At 41.3% G+C, this 27,164-nt stretch overlaps 1 protein-coding gene across 3 annotated transcripts in view; it reads right to left on the bottom strand.

Moving 5' to 3' along the window:
- The window catches only part of MID2 (midline 2), a 120,880-nt gene that overhangs the window by 62,825 nt on the left and 30,891 nt on the right, over positions 1-27,164 (bottom strand). For all 3 annotated transcript variants that reach the window (XM_079765433.1, XM_079765435.1, XM_079765434.1), the window contains exon 3: positions 23,316-23,411. In XM_079765433.1, the coding sequence (XP_079621559.1) occupies positions 23,316-23,411 (96 nt within the window). The remainder of the gene's footprint in view (positions 1-23,315; positions 23,412-27,164) is intronic.

The raw sequence follows: 27,164 nt of genomic DNA, 5'->3' as shown, positions 1-27,164 counted from the left end.
AATTCAATAAAATAAAAAGTAAAGATAAATAAATATAAATAAAATTTAAAAATATAGTAAAGAGAAGTTTCCCACAAATAGAACCTGAAAAAAAATGCAAAAATAAAGCATGATTTTGTTTAGAAAGATATGACATCATTTATTCTCAAAATAAATATATAGAATATATTTATTCTTCTCAAAATAAATATAAAACAATGATAATCACAATCCAAATAGAGTATATTTTATAACTGGATAAAATTATTTTAAAGTTCATAGAGAGAACAAAATATCCAAGAGTAGCAAAAAATTTATGACAAAGAAATATCAGATATTACTAAATATCAAAAGTTACCATAAAGGCACAACAATTTCAAAACTACAACTAAAAGAAAAAACGTCTACCACCCAGAACCACGGGAAAGCTGGCTGAGTGGAAGTTTTACAACTAGAAGGAAAGAGAAAGGAGCACACACGCTGAAAAGCTGAGGTACAGAGGCACGCGAATCAGGCTGGTGGCGGGAGACTGGACACGCAGCTTTTTTTCAACCCGAAGGGAGACAAGCTCCCAATTACTCTGAAATCCAGTTTCTGGGGATACGCGGGGGACCCAGACGCCTACGGGGAGAAGCTGGACTGTCGGCTATCAGGTCGGAAAGTGAGGGTGACTTTCTTGCAGAGGTGCACCCAGCAATCATTGTTTACTGCGGCGTGGGACGCGGGGATTTGGAAACGTGGAAAGGCAGAGAAGGCAGACTGGCAGCCATTGCTGTTTGCCATGCCCTAGCCTAGTAATGCCCTGAGACCCCGTCCTGCACAATCAACAAACACACCCAAGCTCAGCACAGAGGCTTTTGCATATAAATGGCCTGACCTGTCAAAGCTTAACCAGATAAACTGCAGCTTCAGTCAGACAGCTCCAAAACCTCCAAATCCCAACCAAAGAGGAGAAAACTGTAGTTCTTGCTGTAGCTCCTGCTGGGTGGCCTCAGACAGTAGCTGACCTGCACCCCATTGGAGATCCAGTAACTAGTGTATGTAGTGGTCTGTGTGAGACGATACCAGATTTCAACTACTCTCATAAAGGAGACATTCAAGAGGCAGACTGAGTGAGCACCAAAGCCCCACTGGAACAAGTCCTGCCCCATAAACGTGTCTCCAGCACAGCAATTCTTCCATTATAGCAGTGATGGGCAACCTTTTGAGCTTGGTGTGTCAAACTTCGCCAAAAAACTGAGCATAACTCGGGTAGTGTGTCACTTTGAGGAAAAAACATTATTTCGCAAATGTTTCATCCTCGGCATGCGGCTGCCTCAGTGGCAGCGTGTCATCAGAAATGGCTATGCGTGTCAGTGCTAACACGTGTGTCATAGGTTTGCCATCACTGCATTATAGACACAGCGGGTCCTTACAGACAATTGGCCTGGAGGTCAATTCCTCCCAGTGACACCAACAACAATCAAGACTTAACTACAACAAGGCTGTACACACAGCCCACAAAGGGGTGAACCAAGAGTGCCCACCTTAGGTAACTGGGAGGCTGACTCATTGAACCATATAAGGACACCTAGCACACAAAACCACCCTACCAACTCAGGGAAGCAGTGAAAATGAGGAGACAAGGAAACAGATCACAAATGAAAGAAATAGAGGAGAACAAACGACTGGATATAGAGTTCAAAACCACGGTTATAAGGTTTTTCAAGAATCTCCTAGAAAAGGCCGATAAGTTTAACGAGACCCTCGAGGATATGAAAAAGGACCAACTAGAAATTAAACATACACTGACTGAAATAAAAAATATTATACAGAGACCCAACAGCAGACTAGAGGAACGCAAGAATCAAGTCTAAGATTTGGAATACAAAGAGGCAAAGGACACTCCTCCAGAGAAGCAAGAAGAGAAGAGAATCCAGAAAGTTGAAGCTAGTGTAAGGAGCCTCTGGGACAACTTCAAGCGTACCAACATCCGAATTATGGGGGTACAGAAGAAGAGAGAGAACAAGATACTGAAAACCTATTTGAAGAAATAATGACTGAAAACTTCCCCCACCTGGTAAAAGAAATAGACTTACAAGTCCAGGAAGTGCACAGAACCCCAAACAAAAGGAATCCAAAGAGGACCACACCAAGACACATCATAATTAAAATGCCAAGGGCAAAAGACAAAGAGAGAATCTTACAAGCAGCAAGAGAAAAACAGTTAGTTACCTACAAGGGAGCACCCATACAATTATCAGCTGATTTCTCAACAGAAACTATGCAGGCCAGACAGGAATGGCAAGAAATATTCAAAGTGATGAATAGCAAGAACCTACAACCAAGATTACTCTACCCAGCAAAGTTATCATTCAGAATTGAAGGGCGGATAAAGAGCTTCATATATAAGAAAAAGCTAAAGGAGTTCATCACCACCAAACCAGTATTATATGAAATGCCAAAAGGTATTCTTTAAGAAGAGGAAGAAGAAGAAAAAAGTAAAGCTAAAAATTATGAACAACAAATACATATCTATCAACAAGTGAATCTAAAAATCAAGTGAATTAAAAATTTGAGGAACAGAATAAACTGGTGAATATAATAGAATCAGGGACATAGAATGGGAGTGGATTGATTATTCTCAGGGGGAAAGGGGTGTCTGTGTGGGGGGTACGGGAAGAGACTGGACAAAAATCGTACACCTATGGATGAGGACTGTGGGGGGGAGGTAAGGACAGAGGGTGGAGTGGGAACCGGTGGAGGGGAGCTATGGTGGGGGAAAAAGGAGAAACAATTGTAATAATCTGAACAATAAACATTTATTCAATTAAAAAAAAAGTTACCATAAAGCCACTATAATAAAAAATAGTAAGGGATTGGCTTAAGACTAGAAAATTAAATCGATGGAACAGAGCAGAGTCTGGGATAGGTCCAAATACATATGGAAACAAAATATATGGCAAAATTGGTATATGTATTCAATAGGAAAAAGACTTGTATGAATAAATGGTCTTGCAATAGTAGCTATTTATTTGGAAGAAAACAAAACTGCATAACGTAAAATAAATTTTAAAGCTTCATATCCTAAAACGAATTCCAGGTATATTAAAGACTTAAAATAGAAAAAAAGAAAATCACTGAAAATATGAAAAGGAAGTTTAAGGAAGGGAGACCTTCCTCCATGAATGAAAGAACAAAAATCATACAAAAAATAAAGATAAATGACAAACTGGGAAAAAATTACAACACATGACAGATAAAAGGTTGATATCACTAATAATAAAATTATATAATATGGCATTATTAACAAATGTATTATAACACTATATGTTAATATATTTTCTAATGTTGAATAATTTCTTACTTCTGGAATAAACCCAGTTTAGTTATAGTATTTTATATATATATAAAATGTCAGTATTCCAAGAATTCTATCATGTGAACTCTGTCTTAGGGGGTCTCATCCATTTCTAAGTTCTCAATAACACCTATACAGTCATGAGCCAAAGTAGGTTTACAGTTGTTCATATGGAAAATAATACAATAATTAACAAATAGTATAAGAATAAACTCTGTCTGGCATACTCACAGAACATTTTGGCTAGTAAACATTTAAAAATTCCAAAGAACCCTCTCTTTTTAAAGGTACTAGAGATGAACGCATGAGTCCTTCCATAAAATTTGTGCCTTTGTTTAGTGGCAGTAATCAAGAGGATTTGGGCAGGATAATAGGCAAGTTTACTTAAGTATCAGCTTAAAGATATTTTTGCAGAAGGGCAGTGAACTTTCTCTATTAAATAAAATTTGTTTAAATTAGTAACTGAAAATTAGCAACATATATATATATCCTACCTAATAATAGACAAATATGCAAATTGACCATACCTCCGACACACCCATAAGCCACGCCCACCATCCAATCAGAGCGAGCATGCAAATTAACCCAACCAAGATGGCTACAGCCACAGAGAGCAAGATTTCCTAGGTAACAGAGGAAGCCAAGCTTTCTGCCTGCCCTTGCCAGGCCTAAGCCTCCACTCAAGCTACAAAGTTTCAATTATAGAAGGTAAACAAATTCAAACAGAAGTGGCGGCAGAATGGAGCTTGAGAGAGCAGGCCAGGGTTGCTCCCGGCAACAGGGGAAGCAAAGCTTTTGGCACACCCTGGCGGGGCCCACCCGCTTAAGGCAACAAAGTTTCAATTATAACCCCAACAGAAATGGCTGCCAGCCTCGGAGGGAGCCCCAGGCTTGGCTCCGCTCCAGGCTACAAAGTTTCAATTGTAGAAGGAAAATAAATTCCAGATACCAGGGCCTCCGCTTGGGTTGCCAGGGGGCGTGGCCAGCCTGCAAACCACCACAGGCCCCTCGCTCAGGCTGCCCCACACCCCAAGGGATCCCCATCCTGATCCGGGACACCCTTCAGGGCAAACCAGCTGGCCCCCACCCCTGTACCAGGCCTCTATCCTATCTAATAAAAGAGTAATATGCAGATTGATCATCACTGCAACACACAATATAGCTGCCCCCATGTGGTCAAAGATCCTGCCCCCATGTGGACACAAGATGGCCACCACAAGATGGCCAGCAGGAGAGGGCAGTTGGGAGGCACCCGGCCTGCAAGGGAGGGCAGTTGAGAAGGACCAGGCCTGCAAGGGAGGGCAGTTGAGAGGGACCAGGCCTGCAAGGGAGGGCAGTTGAGAGGGACCAGGCCTACAAGGGAGGGCAGTTGAGAGGGACCAGGCCTGCAAGGGAGGGCAGTTGGAGGTGATCAACACTGCAGGAGAGGGCAGTTAGGGGTGACCAGGCTGGCAGAGGAGGGAAGTTGGGGGCAAACAGGCTGGAAGGCAGAGCGGTTAGGGGCAATCAGGAAGGCAGGCAGGCAAGCAGTTGGGAGCCAGCAGTCCTGGATTGTGAGAGGGATGTCCGACTGCCAGTTTAGGCCTGATCCCATTGGAATCGGGCCTAAACGGGCAGTCAGACATCCCTTGAGGGGTCCCAGATTGGAGAGGGTACAGGCTGGGCTGAGGGACAACCCCCCTCCATGCACGAATTTAGTGCACCGGGCCTGTAGTACTCTAGTATATATATATATATATATATATATATATATATATATATATATATAAGCCTAAGCGACTGTTATGACCAAATGACTGGAATGATGGGAACTACCAGTCGACCAGTTGCTATATATATAAAAGCCTAAGCGACTGTTATGACCAAACGACTGGAATGATGGGAACTACCAGTCGACCAGTTGCTATGACGCACACTGACCACCAGGGAGTAGACGTTCAATGCAAGAGCTGCCCCCTGGTGGTCAGTGTGCTCCCACAGCCAACCTCCCTCAGCCCCTCCCCCACCAGCCAGCCAACCTCCCACGGCCCCTCCCCCCAGCTGGCCAACCTCCCCCGGCCCATCCCCCCACACCGGCCAACCTCCTGTAGCCCCTCCCCCCAGCCAGCCAGCCCCCTGATAGGCCTCAATCGCTGGCCAGGCCTAAGGACCCCACCCATGCACAAATTCATGCACCGGGCCTCTAGTATAATAATCTTCTTTACTGTAACATCTTTGCAGAGTTATTGGTAGATTTTTAAATAGGGTCATATGGCTAAGATTCCCAACATTTTTAGTGCTGCAATTTCATCACCACTCTCCCTTCCCAAGGAAAGTTCTAGTTCATGTATGTTAAATCTGAAATTGACTGAGCATTTGGGAATGACTGTCCTCTCCACCCTCAGAAATAACTCTAAATACCCCTAGAAGTCCCGAGGTCAGGGCTAGGGATCTCTGGCAAAGGTGTGGTGCCCAGAAATATTACTATAGTACTACTTACTAACAACTGCTCTTACTATTACTCCTACTCACACTGCTGTTGCTGCTGCTATAATTACTACCACCATTTATTGAGCCTCAACTATATGCCAGACACAGTAGCAGTGCTTTAACATATACTACCTTGTCCTTCAAGGTATATAATTAGTCCAAGTTTTATAGATGATGAAACTGAGGCTCAGAGAAGTTATGTGTCCAAGGTTACACAGCTAGCATGACTCCTGTCTGCCCAACTCCAAAGCTGCCACAGCACACTGTGTTCCAGAAACTGTATTTCTAGGAGGAGAGAGTTGTAGAAACTGAAGCTTTGGAGCTTGGAAGAGGACCCTGGACTGGAGAGGTGGCTGGAAACCAAATAAAAGATGAAACATATATGTTTTGAGTCAGTGGATCTAGTAACTCCTGCTGTTAGCTACCCAATAACAGAATAAACAACTGGAATATTCTATGTGAGTTTGTAAGTCAGAGTTTTCTGCACTTCAAAAAGATACTAACTACCGCTCTACCTCTCTTCACCTTTAAACCTTCCACACCTTGAAAGCTTCTCCTCCTCTGCCATCTCAATCCTCTGTTTTGTTGATTTACTTCCTCCCTTCTGCTCTTTCTGTTTCTCTTTTGCTCTCCTCCAGAATTCACATCCCTATTTCATATCCCTTACTCACTACAAGTCTCCTTATGGGATGGGTCAGGAACCACTGATGAGGAAACAAGGGACATCCAAGTGGTGTGTACTTTAACTTTACAAAAGGAAATGCCATGTGGTGGTTAAGGGTACAGGCTCCTGAGTTAAAGTACCTGGATTCAAATCCCCACCCTGTTACCTAGTGGCATGACCTTGGCAAATCACTTCAATATCTCTGTATTTCATTATTTTTATCTATAAAGTAGGAATAAAACAGTATTTACCTCGTAGAGTTGTTGTGACGATTAAATGGGTTAACAGATATAATGTATTTACCTCCAATATAGGAAACCTCCAATGAACATTACTTATTCTTAGTCTATGAAGTTACTCTAAAATGTTGATTATTTCCACAAATCAATAATTTACTTCTGATATTCAATTTTTTAAAATATTGTCCCCTAGTAATCTCATAGAAGGCTTCACAGTCTTCCCATTTATTTTTGGAAGGTCAGTTTGACAAACAATTGTACTGATCTGTTCTAGGCATTCTTTTCATTCTACACATTCTCTGTGGCTCTAAGTGCTACTTCGAGGCTGATGATTCCCAAGTCTTCATTACTTTCCCAGACCTCTTTCCTGATCTCCAGGTCTAGCCAGTGAGCTGCATACTAGGCATTTCCTACCTAACTCTCTGAACCACAGCACAACAAACCTCGCATGTCTAAAAAGAACTCTATTTACTAACCTAGTTAAAAGCAACATATCTATTCAGCCACCCAAGCCAGAAACCTGTGGATCATCTTACTATTTTCTTTTTTTTGGGGGGGGGTATAAAAATGTTCAAAACCAACTTTTATTTTACATTCATGATAGAGGACATTGTACAAAAAATGGAGGGTCAATCTCCAGGGCAGCCAGGATGCAGTGGAAACATCACTTCTGAAAGTTCGGAATTTGCTGTCAAGTAGCCTGGCTGACAACAGACAGAAGGTCTTTGTTTCTACTAGTATGTGAGTTTTGCCAAACACAGTGGCCTGTAAGGCTGTGGTGGAAAATAATGACAGCTGGTGTGTGACTATTAGTGTCTTCTTAGCCTTGAGGGGGTTAGGATAATTCACACCAATAGTATTTGGGAGATCATGCTGGCATCTTGTCATCACGTTGGCTTAGTGGGCAGGGTCATCTTACTATTTTCTCACCCCTTCATCCACTGCATCTAAACGATCACCAGGTAGTACTGAATCCACATTCTAGAAGTGTTTTGAATGCATACCCTCCTCCCTAACCCTACTGCCACTGCCTTAGGCCGGGCCGTGGTCTCTCTCACCTGAATGGTCTCCTTGCCTTCATTTTTGAGCCTTGAGCCTTGTTTCATATGTCTACATTCAGGATTGCCAGAACAATCCTGAAATTCAGATCTTATCCAGTTATTCACCTGCTTTAAATCCTTCCATGGCTTCCTGGAATCTTCAGGATCAAGTCTAAACACCTACACATGGCACACAAGGCCCTTTATTATCTAGGCCCTAACTACTTCTCTACACTTGCCTCATGCAAAGATTTCCACATTTCACATTCTGTGTGGCTACTAGTAAACTAAACTTCTGGTAGTTCCCTGAACACATATATGCTGTTTATCCTTCTGTGTTCTTGCATGCTGTCCCTTCATTCTCTTACCTCATTTTTGTTGGCAAAATTCTTTTATTTCAAGATAAGTCAATTTTCATATCCATTCTGGAGTCTTTCCTAAGTCCCTCAAGCAGACTGAGGTGTTTCTTTCTCTGTACTAGCTTGTACTTTTGCACTTACCTTCATTACAATAATTATCACTTCATATTTTTATCTGACATTTTACCTGTCAGGTAAGTTCTTTGGGGGCTGGAACCATTCCTATTTATCTCTATATACACAGTGTATGCCCAGAGTTTTGAGTACCATTTTGCCCATACAATTTGTTCATTTCTACCTCTACTAATACCTCTGCTCTCTGTCTCAGCAGAGAGAGTAATTTATTTTTCCTCAAAAATTTGGTTACAATGAATTATCTTTATTAAATTTTACCTGGTTACAATTACTTCACTCTAATCACTTCTTCATTTTATCATGTCCTCTGTGCTTGGAAAAGACTCCTCCAGTAAACATATTTGTGCTTTAATGACTTAGATTATATTCTTTCCTTTAGCTGGAGCACTCTAAAATATTTAAGGATCATCTGCTGAAATCATCCATTAGCAGATTACTAGTAAAACATTAATTTGTATTTAAACACCTATTTTTATGCTTGGTGAAGCAGTCAGGCTTGATTCTTGCTTTTCCCAAACCAAATCCCCTTTCAGTGAGCAATAAGAGCCGAAAGAGAGACCACCAAGCCACCTACAGTTTGAACTCTAAACAATAACTTCTGAAAGCTATTGAAGCTGAAACCTGATGGCAAGACCAAAAGCTGAAATATCCCGAACCACTGAAAGCCTCTCCCTCTCTCCCAACTCATCTCCTTTGTTTCTTCTTTATCTTAATGCTAAAGATCAGTGCCACCCAGCTCCTTAAAAGGCTTGAGAAGAGCCAGAAAAAAACTGATCTGCCCACGGAGCTCCCATGGTACTATAGCAGTTTTGAAGGGGAGGAAAACAGATGACACACAAAATATCCAGGAAAGTGCTTTAATGTGCTCAGTGCCCTAAAAATTAACAGTAAGACTAAATAAGTAAAATTGGAAGAGTTACACTACATTCACTTGAACCCTACACTGTACTGCATGCTGCTTTTTAAATACTCCTCTTTCTCAGTAGACACTGTGTTTTCCCTAGCTAGAGTAAAAGTTCCTGGAGGCCATCAGAAGTATTTCTTTTGTAGTTGTCAAATTGCTCATCACAGTGAGTACATAGTTCTTGCTCAAGAAATGTTGACTGACTGATTACAAAGTATTTAACTATTTTTCTTTCCCTCAGTATTTTCTGGAATGCTAATTACTCACAAAACTATACAGTCTTGGAAGCCAAAAGGAAAGAGTCATCTGTTAGTATATATTTTGCTTTGGCTATGCATTAAACAGAGATTTCCTCTGGAAATGTAAACAAAGGATGCCTGATGAGACAGGACAAAGAACTATATATAGAGATCAAGTGGCCAGAGTAGCAAGGTCAAAAGCATGTCCTTCCTTAACCAGATTAACGGAGTCTTGGGGTAGAAAAATTTCTAACTGCCTTTCCACTAAATTCTGGAAGCTGGGCAGCATCTACAATAGGCTGCATTACCAAAGAATTCAGCTAACAAATCTCTGGTGATTCTAATCTCTGTTTCTGTAATAATAGGAAGACTGCAGCTTTGTTTACTTTCTGAGGAGAATAGAGAACAGGGAAAAAGAACCAGGAGAGGGAGGCAGTATTTATGGCCCCTTTATGAAAAGTCAATCTGTGACAAAAACATTTGCAGACAATAAGGAAGGGGAACAGGTTTGGCAGGAAAATAGTTTTCTCAGAAGTGCCTTAGCTTGTATCCTCCACCCCCACCTAATGTGAAATGCCTGGTTTACACTATGAATATAATCATTTTCTATAGACAAATCTGGATTAGATAAGCTGAAAAACTGTCATATCACCCTTCACTGTCTGGCTCTCATGATGGACAGTATGCTATTATTTATTTATTTATAAAGTATTTATAAGCACTTATGAAGTCCCAAGTTCTTTCTTTAATTGCATTTCTAATGTGTGTTTGTCCTGAAGCCTTCTGGACACACAGGCTCTGTGTTGAATGAGTATACTAGTAATAAGTACCCTGGATTCACCCTATTATTATGGGGAAGTTTAGGGTGATAGATCCTCCCTCCCCCCAACTGATGGACGGAGTATGATGTAAACTCCACCTGCAGCACAGCCAGACATTCCACCAATCAGCACCTGCCATGTAAGTCCCCAATGCCTAAATCCCTAGGCCCCTAACCATGTACCTTACATGAAACCACCAATCAGCGTGGGCTGAGTGCCCTAAGCCCCGTCCCCTCTTTTCCTCACCTTAAAAGGCACTCTCACCCTGGCAAGCTCTCTCTCTCTCTCTCTCTCTCTCTCTCTCTCTCTCTCTCTCCCTCTCTCTCTTCCCTTTCCCCCTCTGGAAGGTGGCCGGCAGGGTGATCGCCAATAAAGCCTGTGTCCTGGTATCCCATGGTCTCCGACCCTCTGTTTCATCTTTCATAGGGCACATCCCTAACCTTTCAGAACGGGTGATGTCATAGGGGACAACCATGGTCTTCCATAAGCTATCTTGTAGAGCCATTGTTAAAATAGCATTTTAAACTGAATAGACCATGAAGTTAACTCCCCAAATATACTCTCACCCTTGGCATGTAATGCAGTATTCCAGGAGTCTTTCCTAATTGTTAACATTTTTATTCCATTGTCTATATTTCCTACACATGTGTATCCACATCAGGGTGGATGTGGGTACCATGTAAGCCCTCCAAGGTAAATACTATATCCATGCCATTTTTCTTTGTAACTGGTACAATGTCATGCACAGCTATTATCAAAAGGTGAACTTCTGTGTGCCAGAGCAGACAATGGCCTACAGGATGGATTTAATAAGCATCCCTAAGGGAGCCTCTTAAACACCTCCCTTGCTGGTTCATGATGGGGCTGCTCTTCCCTCCTACATTGCTTACATTTATAAGCACTAGTGTCAGCCCTTGAATACTAAGCAGGAGTACTAACTTCAGAAAGGTGCTGTTAAAATATCACCTTTTACTTAAAGGGCAAGAATGAGTCCTCCTCTATTAACACAATGATGCATTGTTTTATGAGACTAGCTCCTTGCCACTTGAAAAGAGAAGGGTTCTGAATTTAAAGGTATGTTTGGCGCAATGGGCTGGGAAATGTTGGAACAGGGCATTTGGTTGGATAGAGAGACAAGATTCCCAGGTGTAGGACAAGATGTCATAGAGTTCCTGAAGTGAACAAATAATGAAAATAAATTGCTTATTTTTCTAATTTGACTACAAATTGTTCTATATTTAATAGTCTTTTTGATGAGAATGAGAAAGGTGATTATTATAATTTCTAACCAGAATTTATCCACTATTAGCTGTTACCCCACCCTCAATCATGCAAATTCTAAACCAAGGGATTCCTTATTTTGTCTCCTACTTACAATACTTCCTTGTCTTTTCACCAGTGTGGGATTATTATACTGTAATCTAACAGCATAATCAGAAGCTTTGATATAGTGGAACATAGAGTGACTCTGATGATCTGAAAACCACTCTAAAATGCCTTCTGTTTTATTTCTCCCCCCTGGGAAAGGATGAGACTGAAAAGAAAAAGGAGAGAATAAAGAAAGTAACCATTCACCTATGAAATCTGGGAGAGACATCAAAGGTCATATAGTCAGTTCAACTGCTCATTTTATAGGTAAGGACACAAGCTGAGAGGCTAAATGACTTATTAAAGTTTATATTACCAGTTAATGACAAACTTAAGTCTAGAGTCCAGTTTTCCAACTTACATTCCAGTATTCTTTCTTTCTAATCCTTATGCTTCTTCCTAAATTCCAGACCCCATTGCACAATCTCATAACAGGGTTTAACTGGTATCCTATGTACCCTACATTTAGCACCACTCTCTTCCACAAATGGAGTGTGCAACAATGATTAAATTGCTATCATACAAGTATACCCTAGTTTAAGAAACCCAATACTTGACTGATTGCTGGGATCCAATATGGCAGCAGTGTAGGTGGAAGCAACACTCATCTCCAAGAACCAAACTAGAATGACAACTAAATTATAGAACAGTCATCCTGAATAATCAACTGAAAACTAGCTGAAGAGAACTCTTATAACCAAGGATTTACAGAAGAGGCCATATCAAGACTGACAGGAAAGGCAGAGATGCAAAAAAGGCTGGCCCTGCTCCTATGGGCATTTGGCCTAGCTTCCAGATGGATATCTCAGCTCGGGGGGGGGGGGGTTCCCCCCTGAGAAGCATGGAGTCTAAATCCCAAGGGAGGCACCCCAACCCAGAGCACCAGAGCTGGGAAGAGGCACCCAGATAATATCTGACTGTGAAAATAAGCACAGATTCTGTCCGACAGTAGTCTTCCAGAGAAACAGGCACCCTCTTAAAGGGCCAATACACAATATTTCACTCATGCCGAGAACCAATTCCAGCATGTAATAATTACAAGAGTTCCATCACAAGGTTGATGGGACTTGGGGGGCTCAACAAGGGTGAGCCACATATGTAATTTACCTGTTGGGAATGGCTAAACGGCACTTCCCCCAAACCTGTATAGGATTGTTAACTGCCAGACAGTTCAGGGCATTTTATTGCCTCCTGTTGGCCAAACACCTGAATATCTGTAGGCTATTCCCCAAACTGACAATGCTTCTGTACCCTTTGATACCTTACCCTTTGAAGTGTATATTTCCACCTTGCCTTAGGATAAATCGTGTTGAATAAAAGCACAGGTCCTTGATCAAGGGAGAGTCTTTAGCTCCCTTTAGCTGAAGCTCCTCTGACCCCCAATGCCTTTCAAAATTATCTTTCATCTCCGGACTCTTTAATCATCTACGCGCAGCCCCTTTCTCCAGAATGCTGAACCCTTCATAAAGCTGGGAAAAGACCCCGGCACACTCACGGTCACTTACCCTCTGCTCCGGAGGAGGGAGAGGGTAACAAACTAGAGTAGAATGGGGAGTTTGGCGTTTATGACTCTGAGGAGAGAGCTGAAGGATAGCTGCCAAGATCCCTGTGCTGAGTCCCTCTCCCACACCAGAGAAGCTATTTTTCTTAGATGGAGCACAACCCTCTATGTGGCATCTGCCTGAGGGAAAGCAATAGCCCCACCCTTTGGACGCCCTCTTGCCCCACCCTGCAGAGCTTATACCCTGCTGAGGAGTCAGCTGCCTAGGCTGGGATGTTGAGGTTTGGGCAAATTCAGGGGGTGTCAGTGACAGAGTTGTGTGCCTTTGGGGTGGGGACGAGTACCTCACCCCCATGTGAACCTGGCTGACCCCCCCAAGAGAGTGCTAGTCGCACCCTCCAGGCTCCAAGCAGCCCCACCTGCCCAATTCCTGATAGCTCCATCCTGTGGAGGACTAGGTAAAATTCAGAACAGGCTAAGTTGTGGGGCTCTGGAGCAGGGCCACACCCTGCACCTTCCCTGAAGCCTGACCAGAACTTCCCATTCACTGGCCATCCACTAACCCAGTGGTCGGCAAACTCATTAGTCAACAGAGCCAAATATTAACAGTACAATGATTGAAATTTCTTTTGAGAGCCAATTTTTTTAAACTTAAACTATATAGGTAGGTACATTGTTATTAACTTAATTAGGGTACTCCTAAGCTGGCCTTTGCTAAAAACTCAAGGGGCCAAAGAGCCGCATGTGGCTCAAGAGCCGCAGTTTGCCAACCACTGCACTAACTCCATCCTCCCTACTCCTAGAGGCCCCACCCTGCTGAGCTTGGGCTCCTCCCAGCAGAATCAAGGACAGATTGAGTTGTGTGGCTCTAGGCCAGCAACTACTTTTCTCTCACATGCCTGACCAGTACAGAGCCCTCCCTTCACCCTGCCAGATCTAGGTCTGTTAGGGTCTGATAAACTCTGAAGACCTCACCCTGATGACTCCCTGAGACTCCACCCTAACACAAAGATGTGTGAGCACACAGTGGAAGGCAGCTAGATTTGGTATAAACAGGGACATATTCTGAGTGGCCTAACACCCAGCACTAACAACGAGCTTGAACCTGTATCAATCTGGTAAATACCACTCACTCCTACCTGGTGACTCACTGAGAACCTACCTCAAGAAACTCGAGTAATGCCATAGGCTCTTTAAGTGACTGGGCCTAATAGGAAGCAGGCAGGTGGAGGCAGGTGGAGGTGGATTTCAGAATGCCTTCAAACTTTTGCTGACCTGCCCCCTGGCCCGTTGCTGATGAAAGCTGGCCTTGGTGCACAGCTTGGTACACCCAGGTCCAGCAGAGGCAACCTCAAACTGTGGATCGCTTGTAGTTCCAAACAGGTAGTCCAGGGCCAGTCATAGACAGCTTCTGTCATTGGCCTGCACCAGAGTCCTTACCAAGAGCACCAGAACCAACACTCCCAATAGCCAACTTCAAAAAATCCCTGAGCAGGATCCAATAAGCTTCGCAAGTGGTATGCATATTCAAAGAGATATTATGGCAGGTGTAAGACCCTGCTGAGACAAGCTCTGCTTTGTGTGGTCAGCACCTGCACAGCAGCTCACATGCTGTGGTTGACACTGAACCTCACAGTCAGCCAGCCCAAGGGTCAATCCCACACACAAACAGGCCAATAGCAATCAAGACTCAATTATTACAGGAGGGCCCACGTAACACACACAAGAGACATTCCTGAAGTACCCAGATCAGGTGATTAAGGAGATTGTACTACTGGACTTTACAGGATACCTACTTTATGTAAGACCACCCCACCAAGACATAGCAGATCAATCTAATACATAGAAACAAACACAAAAAGGCAGCCAATTAAGGAAACAAAGAAACATGCTCCAAATGAAAGAACCAGAGAAATCTCCAGAACAAAGTGCTAAATGAAATGGAGGCAAGCAATTTATAAGAGATGCTCAAGAACATGAAAAAGGACAGGGAAACCATAACAAAGGAACAGTCAGAAATGAAGAATACACTGGTAGGAATAAACACTAGGTTGGAGGAAGCAGATAATTGAATCACTGATTTGGAAGACAAGTTAGAAAAAAAAACACCCATTCAGAGAAGCAAAAAAAAAATTTTTTTAAAATGAGGATAGCTTAAGGAACATTTGGGACACCATGAAGTGTAACATCTGTATCATGGGAATACCAGAAAAAGAAGAGACAAAGGGATCAAGAACCTATTTGAAGAAATAATGATCAAAACTTCCCTAACTTAGTGAAGGAAAACGACACACATGTCCAGGAAGCACAAAAGTCCCAAACAAGATGAACACAAAGAGCCACATACCAAAACATATCATAATTAAAATGGCAAAGGTTAGGACAAAGAGAGAATCTTAAAAGCAGAAACAAAAAGACAGTTACCTACAAGGTAGTTCCCATAAGACTGTCAATGGAGTTTTCAACAGAAACATTTCAGACCTGAAGGAATTGGCATGAAATATTCAAAGTGATAAAAACCAAGGAACTACAACCAAGACTACTTAACCCAGTAAGGCTATCATATAAAATTAAGGGAGAAATAAAGAGCTTATTCAACAAGAAAAATTTAAATGAGTTGGATACCACAAATCCAGCATTACAAGAAATGTTAAAGGGCCTTATTGAAGAAAAGAAGAAGGAGGAGGAGGAGGAGGACGAGGAGGAGAAAAGAAGGAGGAGGAGAGGGTCCTGGGAAGGAGGAATACAAGGACATAGTTAAAAGAATAAAATGGCAATAATTATGAACCTATCAATAATCACTTTAAATGTAAATGGCTTAAATGATCCAATTAAAAGACATAGGGTAGATGAATGGATAAGAAAAAAAGACCCATATATATGCTGTATACAAGAGACCTATTTCAGAATGAAAGTTACACATAAACTAAAAGTAGGTGTATAGAAAAAGATACTTTATACAAATGGAAAGGAGAAAAAAGCTGGAGTAACAATACTTATATTTGAAAAAATAGACTTTAAAACAAAGGCTATAGTAAGAGACAAAAAAAAGACACTACATTTTGAGGAAGGGAGCAACCCAAAAAGAGGATATAACCCTTGTAAACATATATGGACCCAACATACGAGCACCTAAAAATGTTGATGAACATAAAGGTAGAGATTGACAGTAATGCAGTCATAGTAGGGGACTTTAACACCTCATTGACAGCAGTGGAAAAATCTTCAAGATAGAACACCAAAAAGGGAATAGCGTGCATAAATGACACACTAGATCAGATGGATTTAATTGATAGCTTCAGAGCATTTCACCCTAAAGCAGTAGAATATACATTCTTTTCAAGTGCACATGCAACATTTTCTAGGATAGACCACATGTTTGGACACAAACAAGTCTCAATAAATTTAAGAAGATTGAAATCATATCAAGCATCTTCTCTGACCTTAATGATATGAAACTATAAATCAGTCACAAGAAAAAAAACTGAAAAAACACACACAGATATAAAGGCTAAATAATATGTTACTAAACAATGAATGGGATAAAAATGAGATCAAGAAATAACTCAAAACATACCTTGAAACAAATTAAAATGAGAACACAACTCAACACCTATGGGACAAAGTGAAAGCAGTCCTATGAGAGAAATTCATAGAATTACAGGCCTACCTCAAGAAACAAGAAAAATCTCAAATAAACAATCTAACTTTACACTTGAAGGAACTTGAAAAATAACAAAAACAAAGCCCAAAGTGGATAGGAGGAAGGCAATAATAAAGAGCAGAGCAGAAATAAATGATATGCAGTGTAAAAAGCAATACAAATGATCTTTAAAACAAAGAGCTGGTTCTTTGGAAAGATAAACAAGATTGGCAAACCCTTATTCAGATTCATCAAGAAAAAAGAGGAGGACCTAAATAAATAAAATCAGAACTGAAAGAGGAGAAATAACAATTAACACCACGGAAATACAAAGAATTATAAGAATATATTATTAACAATTATGTGCCAACAAACTGAACAGTCTGAGGGAATGGATAAATTCTAGAAACATACAATCTGCCACAACTTAATCAGGAAGAATCGGAGAATCTGAACAGATTACAACTAGTGAAGTTGAAGGAATAACCAAAAATCTCCCAACAAAGAAAAGTCCTGGACCAGATGGATTAACAGGTGAATTTTTCCAAAGATTCAAAGAACTAACACTTATCCTTCTCACACTATTTCAAAAAATTCCAGAGGAGGGAAGAATCCCAAGCTCATTTTATGTGGCCAGCATTATCCTAATTCCAAAAGCAGATAAAGACTTTAAAGAGAGAAACCAAGATGGTGGCATAGGTAAGCACCTAAACTGCTGCCTCGAACAACAATTTCAAAACAACAACTAAAAGACAGAACGGACATCATTCAGAAGCACAGGAAAGCTGGCTGAGTGGAAATTCTACAACTAGAAGGAAAGAGAAAAGCTCACAGAAAATCAGAGGAGCTGCAAAGGGCTGAGGTACGGAGACACTCGTGCAGAGAGGAAGGGCAGCTGAGTGCCTGGCTGGCTTTCTCTGGCGGGAGGGGAAAGGAAGCCCCTGACTGCAATGAACCCCAGTTCCGGCCGAAACCCTGTGGACCCAGGCTCATACAGGGGGAGTCTGGATTGTCAGGTAGAGAGAAAGGCACACAGAGACTCGGAGACTGGGGGGAGCTGCAGCGGGCAGGGGTCTGGAGGCGCGTGCACGCGAGTGCGCAGAGAAGACTGACTGTGGAGGTTGCAGCAGGCTTTCCCTAGCAGAAGGGAGTCGGAAGCTCCTGACTGCACTGAACCCCAGTTCTGAATGCATGAGCCCCAGTTCTGGGCGAGCCCCTGGGGACCCATGCTCTTACAGGGGAATCTGGACTGTCAGGTGGAAACTCAGGGGAGCTGCGGAAGGCAGAGGTCTGGAGGCACGCGCGCAAGGGCAGGGCTGACGGAAGCCAAAACTGTCTGCTCAGCCCTGAGACTCCGCCCCATCCAAGCTGAGCACAGAGGCTTTTGCAATTTTGCAAGTCTGGTCCTATAAGGCTGTCTCCAGCACAGAAGATCTCCCAGCATAGACACAGCTGATACTCACCGCCGTTTGGCCTGGAGGTCAATTCCGCCCAGTGATACCAACAACAATCAAGGCTTAACTACAACAAGGCTGTACACTCAGTCCACAAAGGGGTGCACCAAGAGTGTCCACCTCAGGTAACTGGGGAGGCCGACCCACTGGGCCATATAGGAAACCTAGCACACAAAGCTACCCTACCTACTCAGGGAAGCAGCAAAAATGCAGAGACAAAGACACATATCACAAACGAAAGAAATGGAGGAAAACAAACGACTGGATATAGAGTTCAAAACCACGGTTATAAGGTTTTTCAAGAATTTCCTATAAAGGCCGATAAATTTAGCGAGACCCTTGAGGATATGAAAAAGGACCAACTAGAAATTAAACATACACTGACTGAAATAAAAAATATTATACAGAGACCCAACAGCAGACCAGAGGATCCCAAGAATCAAGTCAAAGATTTGAAATACAAAGAAGCAAAAAACACTCAACCGGAAAAGCAAAAAGAAAAAAGAATCCAAAAAGTTGAAGATAGTGCAAGGAGCCTCTGGGACAACTTCAAGCATACCAACATCAGAATTATGGGGGTGCCAGAAGAAGAGAGAGAACAAGATACTGAAAACCTATTTGAAGAAATAATGACTGAAAACTTCCCCCACCTGGTGAAAGGAAATAGACTTACAAGTCCAGGAAGCACACAGAACCCCAAACAAAAGGAATCCAAAGAGGACCACACCAAGACACATCATAATTAAAATGCCAAGAGCAAAAGACAAAGAGAGAATCTTACAAGCAGCAAGAGAAAAACAGTTAGTTACCTACAGGGGAGCACCCATACGATTGTCAGCTGATTTCTCAACAGAAACTATGCAGGCCAGACAGGAGTGGCAAGAAATAGTCAAAGTGATGAATAGCAAGAACCTACAACCAAGAGTACTTAACCCAGCCAAGCTGACATTTGGAATTGAAGGGGAGCTAAAGAGCTTCACAGATAAGAAAAAGCTAAAGGAGTTCATCAACACCAAACCAGTATTATATGAAATGCTGAAAGGTATTCTCTAAGAAGAGGAGGAAGAAGAAAAAGGTAAAGGTAAAAATTATGAACAACAAATACATATCTGTCAACAAGTGAACCTAAAAATCAAGTGAATTAAAAATTTGAGGAACAGAATAAACTTGTGAATATAATAGAATCAGGAGTATAGAAAGGGAGTGGACTGATAATTCTCAGGGGGAAGGGTGTATGGGGGGTGCAGGAAGAGACTGGACAAAAATCGTACACCTATGGATGAGGACAGTGGCAGGGAGGTAAGGGCAGAGAGTGGGGTGGGAACCGGGTGGAGGGGAGCTATGGGGGGAAAAAAGAGAAACAATTGTAATAATCTGAACAGTAAAGATTCATTAAATTTAAAAAAAAGACTTTAAAAAGAAAGAAAATTAAAGGCTTAAATGTTAGACTTGAAAGACTTGAAACTATAAAAATCCTAGGAGAAAACATAAACAGTAAAATCTCATACATTTCTCATAGCAATATTTTTCTGATATATTGCCTCAGACAAGGGAAACAAAAGAAAAAAATAAACAAATGGGACTACATCGAACTAAATAGTTTTTGCACAGCACATGAAACCATTCACAAAATGAAAAGTCAACCTACTGAATAGGAGAAATTATTCACCCATACATCTGAAAGTTATAAAGAAGTTATAAAACTCAACACCAAAAAAAACACAAAACAATCTCATTAAAAATAGACAAAGGACCTGAATAGACACTTCTTCAAAGAGGACACACAGATAGCCAATAATCATATGAAAAGATGCTCAACATCACTAATCATCAGATTACCTTACACCTGCCAGAATGGCTGCCATCAATAAATCAACAAATGACAAATGTTGGCAAGGATATGAAGAAAAGGGAACCCTCGTGCACTGTTGGTAGGAATGAAGATTGGTGCAGCTACCGTGGAAAGCAGTATGGAATTACCTCAAAAAAATTAAAAATGGAACTGCCTTATAATCCAGTGATTGCACTTCTGGTAATATATCTGAAGAAACCTGAAACACTAATTTGAAAGAACAAATGCAGCTCTATGTTCACTGCAGCATTATTTACAATCGCCAAGATTTGGGAGCAGCCCAAATGCCCATAATTAGATGAGTGAATAAAAAAAGCAGCAGTACATTTATGCAATGGAATACTACTTGGCCATAAGAAAGAAGGAAATGTTACCCCTTGCAAAAGTGTGGCTAGACCTGGAGAGCCTTATGCTAAGTGAAATAAGCCAGTCAGAGAAAGACAAATACCATATGATTTCACTCATATGTGGAATCTAATGAACAAAATAAACTAACACAAAAAATAGAAACAGACTCATAGAGAACAGACTGACAGCTGTCAGAAGGGAGTGGGGTTGTGGAGTTTGGTGAAAAATGTAAAGGGATTAAGGAAAAACAAAATAACAACAAAAAATCTCATAGATACAGACTACAGTATGGCGATTACCAGAAGGAAAGAGGGGTGGGAGCAGGTAGAAGAAGGTATAGATGAGATAAATGATGGATGAAGACTTGACTTTGGGTGGTGAATACACAACACAATATACAGATGATGTTTTATAGAATTTTACACCTGAAACCTATGTAATTTAATTAACAATGTCACCCCAATAAATTCAATAAAAAAGTTTTTAAAAAGAAACCCAATATTTTAAGAAATCCAAAAAATCATGAGTGGTTACTCATAAAAGAAGATTATTTTCCTTACAAAATTCTCTACCTTCTCTTAAATAGGAATCCCTAGGTGGGTTTAAGATATGAGATCATAGTAAAATTATTATACTGTTGAAAGTAAAATAAACTTGAACCATTACATTTATTTGTCATACAGTTAAGATTAGAACTAGACTATAAGGTTGTACATAGAATTAGAAATATTTTTATCCAATCACTGCCCATGAGGTGTCCTATAATATTTTACCCAACTGTTTACACTTTAAGCACTTCTATTGCCTCTTTAACAAAAGCTACAGAAAAGCAAGTGCTACAGCGAAAGTTTCACATTCTTGAGAAAGAGAAATAACATCTTTCTTTTTTTAAAAAATATTTTTATTGACTTTTTACAGAGAGGTAGAGAGAGGGATAGAGAGTTAGAAACATCGATCAGCTGCCCCTTACTGGGGATCGAACCTGCAACCAAGGTACATGCCCTCGACTGGAATCAAATACGGGATCTTTCAGTCCATGGCCCAACGCTCTATCCACTGAACCAAACCAGTCAGGGCTAACATCTTTCTTTTATTGCATCCACTTAAGAAGAGGTTGACTCCTCTCATAAGCTGTGCTCTGAGATTTGATGTAGGTAACCATTGCTGAAAACCTTATACTTGTGTAACACTTTAAAATTCACAGACAACTATAACATAGATATCATTTGTTGATGACAAGAATAAGTGGAAAAGTGGTGAGTGTGGACCAGGTAAGGGGCATGGGGACAAAGGAAGAAGAGGCTAGGAAGAGGAGTAGCAGTCCTGATAATATTGTTATAAAAATAATATGGCACTGAATGAACCTCACCCTACTCTGATGACCCAGATTCCCAACTTCCCTATGGCACCACAGCAGTCTCTTCAAGGAGCTATAATATCTAGTTTGATGCAGGAAGAAACACACATCATGTCGTATTCTCATATTGCCTGTTTGGAAAGGAGAAGGGACTGTCCCTTGGATTATTGTCTCCACAACTCATCACCACTTCATACCTATATTTTTAAACAATAGATATCTGCCACTTTTCTGAGAACACAAGCATCCAAAAGAAATGAGACTTTCTAGAACTGCCAGTCAGTCCTTCACTCCAAATGGCTGAGCTACAGTCTGACAAAACTCAAGCCCCCCAGCAATTCCACTTCTGAAAATATATCTGAAGAAAACCGAAACACCAATCCAAAAGAAGATGTGCACTCCTATGTTCACTGCAATGTTATTTATAACTAGAGGCCTGGTGCATGAAATTCGTGCACTGGGGGGGGTCCCCTCAGCCCAGGCTGCACCCTCTCCAATCTGGGACCCCTCTGGGGATGTCTGACTGTGGTATGGGGCCTAAACCAGCAGTTGGACATCCCTCTCACAATCCAGGACTGCTGGATCCTAATCACTTGCCTGACTACTGGCTTGATCGCTGCCTAAACACTCCCCTGCTGGCCTCATGGCCCCCAACTGCCCTCCCCTGCTGGCCTCATGGCCCCCAACTACCCTGCCTGGTTGTCCTCATGGCCCCCAGCTGCCCTCCCCTGCTGGCCTCATGGCCCCCAACTCTCCTCCCCGGTCAGCCTCATGGCCCTCAGCTGCCCTCCCCTGCTGGCCTCATGGCCCCCAACTACCCTGCCCGGTTGTCCTCATGGCCCCCAGCTGCCCTCCCCTGCCGGCCTCATGGTCCCCAACTGCCCTCCCCGGTCGGCCTCATGACCCCCAGCTGCTCTCCCCTGCCGGCCTCATAGCCCCCAACTGCCCTCCCCAGTTGTCCTCATGGCCCCCAGCTGCCCTCCCCTGCCAGCCTCATGGCCCTCAACTGCCCTCCCCTGCTGGCTTGATCGCCCCATCCGCCTCTGCCTCAGTCCCCACCACCGTGGCTTTCTCTGGAAGGAAGTCGAATGGTAGGAAGATGTCCAGTCTCCCGGTCTAATTAGCATATTACCCTTTTATTAGTATAGATAGCCAAGATTTGAAAGCATCCCAATTGCCATCAGTAGATGATTAGATGAAAAGGCTGTGGTACATTTACACAATGGAATACTATTCAGCCATAAAAAAGGAAATCTTACCTTTTGAGACAACATGGATGAACCTGGAGAGTATTATGCTATGTGAAATAAGCCAGTCAGAGAAAGACAAATACCATATGATGTTTACTTTTATGTAGAATCTAATGAACAAAGTAAACTAACAAACAATATAGAAACAAACTCATATGTACAGGGAACAGACTGACAGCTGTCACAGGGGAGGGAGGTTGTGAGGCTGGATGAAAAAGGTAAAGGGTTTAAGCCAATAAATATATAAGCAAACAAACAAACAAACAAATGAATAATTCAAGTCCCTCCCCCCCCCCAAAAAAAAGAATCAATACAGGTCCTCTGAAGAAATCACAAATATTTCTGTTACGTACCTCAACCTGCTGGCAGATCTGTATTAGCTTGGCCATTTGATTTTCTAGTTCGCTGTTACGCTTAACCAGGTTGGTGAGGTTCATCTCTAGAGTTTGCTGTCATCGCAGAGTGTGAAGCAAGAGGGAAAAGGGTAAGAGGGGGGAAAAAGAACAAACATTCAATGAGCTTGAGAACCAATATCATGTGGAGATCAGTCGGTCAGTCAGCAAATACACTATTTCCTTTTTAAAAAATGTTTTTTATTGATTTTAGAGAGAGAGAAGGACTGGAGAGGAAGAGAGAGAGAAACATCAATGATGAGAGAGAAACATCATTAATCAGCTGTCTCCTGCATGCCTCCCACCAGGGACTAGGGCCGCAACCCCGGGCATGTGCTCTGACCAGGAATGGAACCTGCGACCTCTTGGTGCATCGGCCAACGCTCAACCACTGAGCCACACTAGCTGGGTGGCAAATATACTATTTCAAAAGATTCATTGAGCACTTGCTATGGGCTAAGCACTCTTCCAAGCACTTAATAAAACTATACATTTGGTCCATTATCATTGTTGGGGAAAAGCTGACATTCATGACTTTGTGGATATAGGACTTTAATGACAGCTTTATGTTTTCTGTAATATTTTTAACTTTTTAAAGTACTTCATAGTCAATATTTCATTTTTCCCTCATAGTATACCCGTAACATAGATAGAATATGTATTATTATCTCTTTTACAGATTAGTAGACTAAGAAAACTATAATTTATTGAATGATTACTACTTACCAGACACTATGCTAGACATTTTCATATATATCATTGAATAATCATAACAACCCATGAAGTAGGATACGTCAACATTTTCCAGATGAGAACACTGAGCTTCAGAGTGGGGTAAAGTATTTTCCACAGTCATATAATTACTATATGGCAAAGCTAGGGCTGTAACTCAGGTCTCTAGCATTCAGTCATGGCTTTGCTCCAGAATCCCATGATTTTTGTGTATATTTGTTGTTGTTGTTGTTGATGATAACATTTTATATTTATCAGTAGATTCCTTCAGAAAAGAATATGGTATTTTAAGTGTGGGATTCCTCAAAATCTAGCATCATCTGTCAGTTTCACTTATTTGGCACTAAGAAAGAGCCCACAGAGATGCCAGACTTCAAAAAGCAAAGCCTGACTGTATCAAGATAGGACATCCATTGCTTATCACTGCTTACTACTATATAGATACTTTTAAGGTATACATTAGAAGCACTTTGGAAATCTGTTTAATATAACATAGTTCAAAAATACTCAGAACTCTTAGCATATTTTCAGTTGAACAAGCTACTTTCTCCCATTCCTTATGTAAGAAAATAAAATGTTATTTACTGTAGTTTCATAATGAGGTTTTTATTCCTTCCCATTCCCAAGTCTTCAGCTCTGGTGGCTGCTACTACCCCAGGACCTGCCCCAATATCCGTTCCTCTCTGATTCATCATCCCAATGCCCTCACAAAGTCTGTTCTAAATGTAATACCCCAACTTCCTGGCCCTTACACAACTATCATTTTTTTTTTCTTGGCCATGATGCTTCATTGCTGTCTCTACAGTTTTTATGGTTTGTAGTTCTTCAAAGTTCATGTTTTCAGTAGGAGAAATGGGGGAGGGGGAGAGGACTCATGTACTTGGCCCCTTGCTACTAAAGAGCTGTTGTGCTTAGTAACCTTGGCACTGTCCAATGAATCTATCCTAAAAGATGTATTCCTCTGGATATGCGTATTTCTAGGACAGGCAGTTTGATTTTGCTTGTTCTCAAACTGGATTATGAAAACCATCTTAATGTTTGCTTCCCTTTTTGCCAGATCTCTCTTGGTTCCTTTGGCTTTGTTCCAATGGAAGTTATTTTTCATAATTTATTCCATTTTTGTGGTTTGGGCACAGTGTCTCCCCTGCTCTTCTTTAACTCCATGACCATTTCAACTGTGGCCTTCTCCTTAACAAGGACAGAGAGGGAAGAAGGAAAAAAGAATGGCTGCAATCATTGATTTGGGCATGATCTTTAAGCTAAGTAGATGTCAGAGGAAAAAAGAAACAACAGTTCAGAGATTTAACACAACAAAAGGTATTGAACATCTACTCTGTTCAAGGTGCAGTGACTTCGGAGATAAAGAGGAAGTGAGATTAAGAGGAGTCTTGAAGGATAAGTAGGATTTTAACAGACAGAGATGGAGGGTGGCAGGGTGTTCCAGGCACTAGGAATAACATAAACAAAATTAAAATGGAATAAAGTATAGGACATGTTCAGGGAAGAGACTTTTGAGTTTGGTTAGAACAGAGGGTACAAGAGAGTAGTGTGTGGGGGGAGGCAAGACTGGAAATGGAAATCAAGGCTCTGTTATGAAGGTCTTAAATGCCTAGGTGAGGAGTTTTTACCTATTTTTGAAGCAGTGGGGACTTTCCAGAAGGCTTTTGAGTAAGATAATGATATAATCAGGGCTGCAGTTATGAGATCAAGCTACCAGCAATATGTGGGGCAAACTGAAATAGAAAAGCCTGGGGAACAGGGACACTGGTTAGGAGAAAGCTTCAGTGTTCAGGCATTTGGGAATGCAGGTCTGGGTCAAGCTAATGTGATAATTAAAAAAAACACGTTTCAGTCAAGGATTTGTCACTGTCATATATGTAGAGCGTGCAAGAAAGGCAGCTGGATTTGGTAATTAGAGGTCACTGGTGACCTTTGAAAAATGAGTTTCAATAGACTTTTGGAAGTAGATGCCAAACTCTACAGGATTAAGTATGGAGGTAGTGATAAAGTGGAGGCTCCAAATCTGGGCTCCTCTTAAAAAGTTTGACCGTAAGATGAATATGACAGAGCTGTAGTTTGATGAAAAGGCCCAGCTTAAGTTAGAGTAGGCATTAGTAATGGACCCAGTTTGTGATTATCTCTAGCAGAGTGGTCCAGATTCCTAGATCAATGGAAACCCAATATATTACAAATGGCTATATTGACATACTAGTATTAGGTAAACATAATGTAGACTGATGAATTCAGAACAGATATATTAGAAATCTGTGTTTCAAACTGCAATATGTTTCCATTCAAACATAGGATGCCATGGGGAGAATGTTTTCTAACTAGTACATGCAACCTGTTGCAACACTTGTTATGAAACTTATATCTTATAAATAATTCATAGTGCAGAGAAGGACTAAGAACCCTGCTGTGTGTTCCTCATTTATGGCCCAGAATTGAGACTCATAGCTTCTGTAAAGCCACTGAAAACAAAAATTAGAGCTGAGCACATAATTTGGGGTCTGATTAGACTATGGACCTTGGGTTACCATCACAAAATTATGGAAAATGGCTATTTTGCTCCTTCCCTCTAGCAATTTGCAAAAGATCAACACATTTTTACAACAGACAATTACAACTGACAAAATGCCTCTAATTTCAACCTGACTTCATTAATATAAAAATGCTTTGAAAAATAAATCTTTGGCTAATAAAAACACCATCTGTTGATGGCTTTTTGCCACTGTTTTCTTATATTATGAGAGATAATATAAGGAAAACACCAAGCATTTACTTACTAACTTCCTACTCATTTACAAGGAATTAAAGTCGCCTCTGAAACTGAAATTGATTCTCAATAATGAACCCATGTACAGGGGAGAACTGACACAATTATGCAGTATATTTCCACACCCTTACTTCTCATGCCTTGTACTGACTAATCACTTAGAACTAGATATTCTGGGTCACTCTAGGTTTTATTGATTTAGCCAAGTAATTATCTTGTCTATACTCTGGCTGAGTAAACAAAAATTATATGTGTATATGTACGTATGTCTACACACATGCAATCGTGTATCTACACTAATA

This window comes from Cnephaeus nilssonii, assembly GCF_951640355.1.
Source record: "Cnephaeus nilssonii genome assembly, chromosome: X".
Taxonomy (NCBI): Eukaryota; Metazoa; Chordata; class Mammalia; order Chiroptera; family Vespertilionidae; genus Cnephaeus; species Cnephaeus nilssonii.
The sequence above is the reverse complement of the archived record's forward strand: the minus strand, read 5'-3'. Positions and strand labels throughout refer to the sequence as shown.